Here is an 8410-nt window from a genome sequence, read left to right as displayed (position 1 = left end):
TATATATAAACTGAAAAAATTGAAGTTAATTTCCTTCAGCAATGGCAGTAAATATTAAAATCAAAGCTAATTTTTTTCAACAATGCATGACAATCAAAAATTGAAAGTAATTTCTTTTAATAACGGCATCTTCAATTATATCCTCAAGCTCCACACATTACATCAACAAGGTTTGTGCCTACAATAAAACTAAAAAATATTTTAATACAAATTTCTTGAATTTTGAGTGATTCGTTATTTGATGTTTTATACTTGTGGTGCAAAAATTATGTCTTTCAATAATAAACAAAAAAAAAATTAAATATAATATTTTATGTGGCATTGATGTGACACTGATGTGGCGCTGAAGAGGGGTCTGTGTAATGCACTTCCTAGTGTGAGACATGTATTGTAGACTGTAGTGTTAGGGTGGAATTCAATTCACTTGACAGTTGTTAAGAGGGGTATCTAAATGTCTATGTAGTTAAAGTACTAAAATAAGTTTTGTTGTAAAATCCATGAATGATTTGATGTATACAAAATTCAACTTGTGATTAAATTTTAAGAAATTTAAAAATTTAAAAGTCCAAATTTTATTTTTTTTTGTTCTTAGCCCTGATTTTTATTCTCTCTCTTCATCTTTCACAGGATAAAAAGGGAAAATGGTCCTTATGCAATCTAAAGCAAAAATGCATTGTTCTTTATCATTTGCTATAGTTTGATGTTTCTAATTGTAAGTTCGTTCTTCACTTGTCTTTTATTTTTCAAGTTAATTATTAAATTTCCACTCAATTTTTAATAAAGCTTGACTAGTTTTTTTTAGATGAGCATTCTGATTATCTCTTTAGTCAATTAGTGCTTTTGATTAACATTTTAAGATGAAGTAGTCTACATACATTTTCACTTTATTTATATTTTCTTTTTAATATTGTTTTATGTGATTTTATCTTCTTCTTTTTTATTTATTAAATTAATTTATAAAATATTAAAAATTAAGGAGTTTACGCCTCGCATCCCCTTGCTTGCGCGCCTTTTTAAAACACGGATGGCTAACGTACTTTTCTTCCTACTGTATTCCTCTTTCATACCTTCTTTAAAACAATTTAATTGAACTAAGAGTCTATCAGAAACCACCTCTTTATTTTCACAAGGTAGGAATAAAGTCGGAGTACACAAAACCGCTACTATAGATAAATATGATCCTATTTTTGTTTATGTAAGAAATTTCCCCAACTACTACTTATTGAATGGGCTTGAAAGTGTTGATTTGCTCCTCAGAATGACATAATCAGATAATCTGAAGGACCTTATCTAACACTAATTTGTGAGAAAAGCAATAACCTCATTTTATACTGAAGGACAGTAAGTTGAGGCAATCACTTTGAGCTCTATTCCTTGGATTGTTCTTGCTACAAAGTTTAAGATCAATATTCAAGATATACAGGGAAAGCAATGAACTACAAACCGAGTTGGCATAGGATGGATCAAAATCTGATGCCTCCTAGAAGCATTTGTGAAGAAAATGGGTCACGAAATTCTATCATAAACACCAGAAATTGAATAGTATGGTATAGAATATATCTTGGTGAATCAAGAACAACTAACTAGTTAACCTGTCAAAAATGATAATAATAATAATAGTGCATATGATGTTCGAAATACCTACCAGTTCCTTTTTATAGGTGTCCAGAATCCAGAATCTATCTGTTTGGTATGGTTGAAGTCATTTTCCTTACACTCTTCTTGAATTTGCAACTATAATTTACCAAATCAGATCCTATTTGTACTTGCATTGCTATGGTCTAATTGGCGATGTGATTGACTACCTATTCTTCTTAGGATGTACAAGTAACAAACTTCTGAAATGTCATTGTATCAGAGAACTTTAAAAATGAATAGTCATTCAACCTAGTATTCTGACTTTCATAGGAAATGTATCAACATCTATAAGGTCTTCAAGATTTAGCAATTCACATTCAAAGGTGGAACTATCCAAAGCAAACAAGGCACTTCATGATCATGGATTCACATATTGCTAATTTTCATTATCTTCTACTTTCCCTTGCATTTTTTTATGACAAAGGAAACCTGCAGCCACACCCCCGCTCATGTCCAATAGCTCGCAAATCACACAAGAGAGGTAACCCTACTTTCCCTTGCATTCTTGTTAGATATTAGCTAATTTTCTATCTTCAATGAAGGATAGACATATAAAAAAAAGTAGCACATTCCTCTCTTGTGACAACTAAGTAAAATTGGTGGTACAACACACAGTTTCACTTCTTTATCAGAAAGATACTAAGCAGATCTCATCAAAATCGTGAGCACTTTCCAGTCATCAAGGCAAGCAACATATACAGAAAGATGAAACAAGAAATTTATAGTGGTACCAATAACAAATGGATAATTACAGCAGAACACACAAAGAAGCCAAAAGTGTACATCGTTTCAAGATAGCTTCATTTTGCTATTATTACTTCTTATTAAACAACATAATCGATAGATGGATAGGAAACAAACTCAAACATTTTATCACACAGTAAAAATAAAAACGGATATCAAAACTAAGGAACAACTTTGTAAGCTTTCACCTTATCAATCCAGGAAATGAAGGCTTTTTGTGAGTTCCGGAATCCCAAGAAACCGTGCTCCTTGCTCTTGTTCATAGTATCCAAAGGGCAATCTCCAGAAAGCATAAGATCAGCAAACCACCAAACTCCAACCTCCTCCAATTTAGTAGGCACCAATCCATTCTCCTTCACAATCTCATCCCAAACTGCGCCTTTGTCTTTCATCATCTCTACCAATGTGCATCTCTTCCCTTCATCAAACTCCGCAGCTTCCACTCCAAATTGCTCAGCCAAAACCTTCCAGAAATGCTTCCACTTGAAAACATCCCCATTGCTCACATTAAACGCCTCATTCTTGGCATATGGATCTACTGCAGCCCATATCTGATGCTCAGCAATCAAATCCGCATCTGAGCAATCCGAGTATCCATCCCACGCTCCTTTAACACCAGGAAACTTCAATGGCAACCCTTCATGTTTACATATAGCTGCATAAACACAAAGTGTTCCAACAATATTCATCAAACTATAAGGAGAAAACCCAAAAATCGTCCCCGGCCGATGAACTGACCATGTCAATCCTTCCTTCTTCTCCACCTCCTTAAACAAAATATCCTCAAGAACATAATAGAAATTGGGCGCATCTAATCTGGGTAAATCCTCATGAAATGGAGAATCATGGCTTACTTTTCCATACAATTCAAACGGACCCAAATAATGTTTTCGACCCGTTTGCAAACAGATATGACGCAAGTGAGGACAATTAGGGATAATAACATTAAGAACATTCCTAAACATTTTCCCATTGATTTCACAATTTTCAACCTCTTTGGATCTATTAGCCCAAGTTACATAGAAAACATGGGTTACATCAGTGAGAACAGATAGTTTAGATTGGGTATCCTCCGGATTTGATATGTCACATTGGACATACTCAATTGGATGATCGGCGTTCCACGACGGTCTAGCCCGTCGTGCAACGCCGTAGACCTTCCATGGACCACCGGGAGTGTCAGCGAGAGGAAGGATCTCGGCGAGGCTATTACCAACGATGCCGGTGACTCCGATAATTAGAGCAACACTTTCATACTTTGGTGGTGCTTCATCTTCTTCGAATTTTTTCTGTTGAATTAGATTAGATTTAAACTACAAACCTGAACAATCAATTCAGTATTCATTTCGATTGAAAAGAGAAGAGAGAGGAATTAATTACCTTAGCAGCACCAATAGCTCCAGCCCACCACCAGCTCATGTTGGAATATCAAATTTGCAGAAGAATATTAAGAAGAGAAGGAAAGTTGGAGAAGGTATAAATGATGATGGTCAATCAGTCACAACAGGCTAGCATATGCATATTATAGACAGACAAGACACTGCGTGACGGTAGGTGACTTGTGGCTTTGATAACTTTAGTTATTCATTCTTCAAATAAACTTTTTATTATACTTAGTTTAAATACTTAGTTATTCATTCCTATTATTTTAAAATTTTAAAATAACGAAAATTTTGAACTACTTTTTCTTCTTCTGCATAATTAAATATTTGTGTATTTTGCTCTTATGAGTAGCTCACTGACACCATTGTTTATTATCAATACACGGGTGCCCAGAATCGTTCCATCTTGAGAGCATCTATTCCTTTAAACCTTGAGTACTATAGGAGAATAATTTTCTTAAGATGACCATGTGCATTCAGTGGGCTCAATTTTTTCCTTTCTGTTTCATTCTATTGTTACAAATCATAATATATTTTTTTACAGTCATTAATTTATACTTATGATACTAATTATTATTTTTAAGTACATGTTTTAAACTTTGTTGTTTATGTTTCTGCAAAGTTATTGTTACCATAGATTATTTATTTATTAGACATCTTATCACTTATCCTTCAATAAATCATCTTTAATTTGATTTTATAATTTATCATTTTGCTTCCAGAAAGTAATACTATTTGATATTTTTGGGGAATCAAATGAACATCAACCTGAGATATTAAATTTTTTAATAAATAAATAATCATTGGTGAAGGGATAAATTAAAGTTTCAAAGTCTGAAAAAAGTGAACAAATATTCTAATTTTAACTTGTAGAAAGTTCAACCCAACCTTTTACTTTACATATATCATTTTAAAGTTCACATTTAAATATATCATAAGAAATTATTAAAATGGAAAATTAAAGGGAGAATGTATCATATTGGACAACAATTCAACTTATTATACATACTTGAAAAGGAAAAAAATTACACAATTTATTCAGTTTGTTTGGGTGTTTTTTAAAAATTAGCATACTAGAGTGATGGAGTTCAATTTGAAATTGCACTTTTATTTCAATTGCAATGTCGAGAAATACATTTATTACTTCAAGAAAAGTATTTACAACTTGTGGTAAACTTGAGAATCTGTTCATACTTCATATTGAATATGATCAATTAATTTATTGTGTAGCTATCTATGTTTTTGAGATTAAAAGAGGCTCCAGTCTAGTCATATTCCTCTAATAGCTCATCAGTCACATCCTTGAATCCATGTCAAAAGTTTATTAATTCTTGTCTTCTTTTCCTGGTTCAGCTCGCACATCAAGGTGCAATAAAGTTTTTAAGGTCTTTATGTCCTTACAATAGCATACAAAATTTGTATTTTGTCTTCAAAAGATGGTAGTATAGATCTTTAAGGAATTTTTTTATTGTATCTTCAACAATTTCAGTAGAGAAAACTTGCGTGAATACTCAATTAACGTGTATTATTTAATTTGTACTAACAAATACTTATAATGATAACTTTGGAGAAACATAAACAACAAAGTTGTGTACTAAAAAACAACAATTAATATCATAAACATAAATTAATGACTGTAAAAAAACATACCAGGATTTGTAACAATAGAATGAAACAGAAAGGAAAAAATCGAGCCCACTGAATGCATATTGTCCCCTTAATTAAGAAAATTATTCCCCTCTAGTACCCGATGTTTAAAGTAATAGATCCTCGAACAATTCTGGTCACCAATGTATTGATACAAAAACAATGGTGCCAGTGAGCCACACCCAACAGGAGCAAACACGAATACTTAATTGTGCAGAAGAAGAAGTTCACAATTTTCGTTGTTTTAAAATGAGAGGAAATCCTCTATTCATAGACAACAAAGGGTAGTGTGAACAAATGTTTATTGTGCCTTATGGGAAATGTCACAATTCTTTGAAAAAGTTACAACCCTTCGGAAATGTCACAACCTTTCATAAAAATCACAACTTTTAATAAAAGTCGCAATTCTTCATAAAAGTCGCGACTCTTCATGAAGGCTAGTTTTGGAAATAAATAAATAAAAAGAGAATCATGATTTGTGGTGGTGTCACGTAGGCGGACCTAGGGTTCTCTTTATATATATATATGATTATGAAATTTAAGGAGGACATGTTATAAGAAAATGATGGGTTATGCGATCGCAAACTTAAAAACTTGACTATCTTACCCTAAAATTAATATTAAAATTACCTATTTACCCTTCTTTTTCCTTTAAAAGTGGGACTTCTAAATAGGGGTGATAATGCAATTTTGTGTTGTGGATTGTAATTTTGGACAATTATCCATTTTAATTTTCTTTAATTGGGGGTTCAAAATTGAAAAATGGATAGGCACTCCGTCCAAACCTATTTTTTGAAATTGGATAATAACGACTCATTCATTTCCCATTGTAGGGAATAGAGGCTTCCACGTTTGGATTTCCACATGACGTATCAATATAATCTGTAAGGTGTTGGTTCTTCTTATTTGGATTGGATGGTTGGTGGCTTTAATGGATATAATTTATTTATGACAATTATTAATTATAAAATGCATTCCTACATTTTCAAATACCCCCTTGTACAAAATATATATATTTGTTTGATCTAAGATGATATAAAAGTTGTAGTGAAAATATTAATGCAATGAACCAAACAATTAGTTTGAAGGAAAAACTTATCACCTTAAAATTTTATTTGTTTCTAGTAAATCTGAAATTTGAAATGTTTTTGAAATTGTATAACATGATGACATTAATAGAATTGTATCAAACAATTTGATACGTTCCAGATTAAAGGAATACATTCAATGGTGGATACAAAATTTTCACCGAGAGATTCAACTAGGGGTGGATGTTCGGTTCTTCGGTTTAATTTTATCAAACTTCGATTTTCGATTTTAGAAAAGTGAACACCATTTACCAAACCAAACTAATTCGGTTAGGTGTTTTTAGAACGATTTTTCAGTGCGAATGAAAAATAAAATGAGGAAAAAATTAAACTATAAGACACTTAAAAATATATATCTTAACGGATGATGTGTCTCACCATAGAACACTTATTGTGCTAACTAAAAGACTATACTTATGTTTTTCAAGAACATTGTGGCTCAGAATACTTTTCAAAATGACAAGGACGAAGACGGGTTCCTTTACATGACATACATCGATAAAAATACTTTTAGGTTCCTCTTGGAAATTAATATTTGAAGTTAACTATTGAATTATAAATTTGTAACTACTTTGTTTTGTCATGAATGATTTAATTGTTAGTTGATTTTTTTATTTTTAGTTAAGGAAATGACCATAAATAAATAAATAAATAGCTTTTTTATTTTTTAATAAAAGTTCGATTCTTCAGTGCACCGCAGTTCGAAGACCCTTACACCAAATCGAAGAATCAAACTTTTGAAAAAATAAAACCAAAATCGAACAAAAAACTAAAAGCGAAGAACCAAATTAGTTCGGTTCGATTTTTCAGTGGTGTGCAAAGAAGCCAACAAAACAAAGTTTGATTAGTTAAAATATATTATTATAAGTCTATTCTACAAGTTTTCATTTCTCGAAACCTATTCATAATACTCTCATTTAAAATAATATTAAATATTCCTTTTTATGTTGAAAAAAGGCAAGCACAAAATAAATGTGCACGATAGGGCAAAAGCGGAAGAAACCCAAGTCAAAATTTTCCCTTTCTATTTGAACCAAGAGAAGACAAACTAATGCAAGAAAAACACTATTTAGGGAAAAAAACAAATCAACCAAAGCAAGCAAAATAAATCAACACACGAGACGCCAAATTTAACGTGGATAACCTCTTCGGTGTATGAGTAAAAACCATAAGGCCAAAGCTCCACTAAAATCAACAAGAGTTACAAAGTGTTCTCCAAAATGGCCACCAACAAAGTGTCAAACAATGAGCAACACAACTACAAGATAGCACAAAAAACTAGAGAAATAAAAAGGAGTAAAATCACCAAACCGCAGCTACTATTCACGAGCTAAACACTGGAGCTATAGAACTCCAAATCACTCTCTCTCAGTTCACAATCAAAGATTAAGTTGAAAGGAACAAGTTGTCCAAAAACCAACTCAATTGGACAAGAAACGAAGAGGAAATCGTTGTTTTGGCTACTAGGGTTTGTGCGAAAATCTACACTCTCTCACTTTTCTCTCTATATGTGGCTGCTGATCAAACTCTTGTGATTCTTCAAAATAAGACCTAAAATAAAGTCTTACATATGCACCATAATATTGAGCTTATGGAAAAAGTGGGCTAGTCCAAATTGAGCTTTTATTTATCCACATAGGAAGGGAAAAAGACCCAAAACCCAATGATTCTCCCCCTATCGACTATGTGGAGGAAACCGACATCCCGGCGATCATGCAACATTTTTCAAATTTTCCTTTTGAAAAAGCTTTAGTCACCATATTGGAACTAATATCATTGGTATAGATCTTTCCAAGTTCAAGCAACTTAGAATCCAACACATCTCGAATGAAATGATACCTCACATCAATTTGTTTAGACCAAACATGAAATATGAAATTCTTGCCAAGATGAATAGCACTTTGACTGTCA

At 32.3% G+C, this 8410-nt stretch overlaps 1 protein-coding gene across 1 annotated transcript; it reads right to left on the bottom strand.

The window, feature by feature from the left end:
* Nucleotides 1-2543: 2543 nt before the first annotated feature.
* LOC102581216 (3-oxo-Delta(4,5)-steroid 5-beta-reductase-like) lies at nt 2544-3801 on the bottom strand. Its single transcript, NM_001318556.1, is given in 2 exon segments — nt 2544-3671; nt 3763-3801. Coding segments are annotated over 2 exon segments (1167 nt in total).
* Between the last annotated feature and the right edge of the window lie 4609 nt (nt 3802-8410).

This window comes from Solanum tuberosum, unplaced genomic scaffold (assembly GCF_000226075.1).
Source record: "Solanum tuberosum cultivar DM 1-3 516 R44 unplaced genomic scaffold, SolTub_3.0 scf00165, whole genome shotgun sequence".
Lineage (NCBI taxonomy): Eukaryota > Viridiplantae > Streptophyta > Magnoliopsida > Solanales > Solanaceae > Solanum > Solanum tuberosum.
Note: the sequence above shows the minus strand (reverse complement) of the source record. Positions and strands in the feature narration are given on the sequence as shown.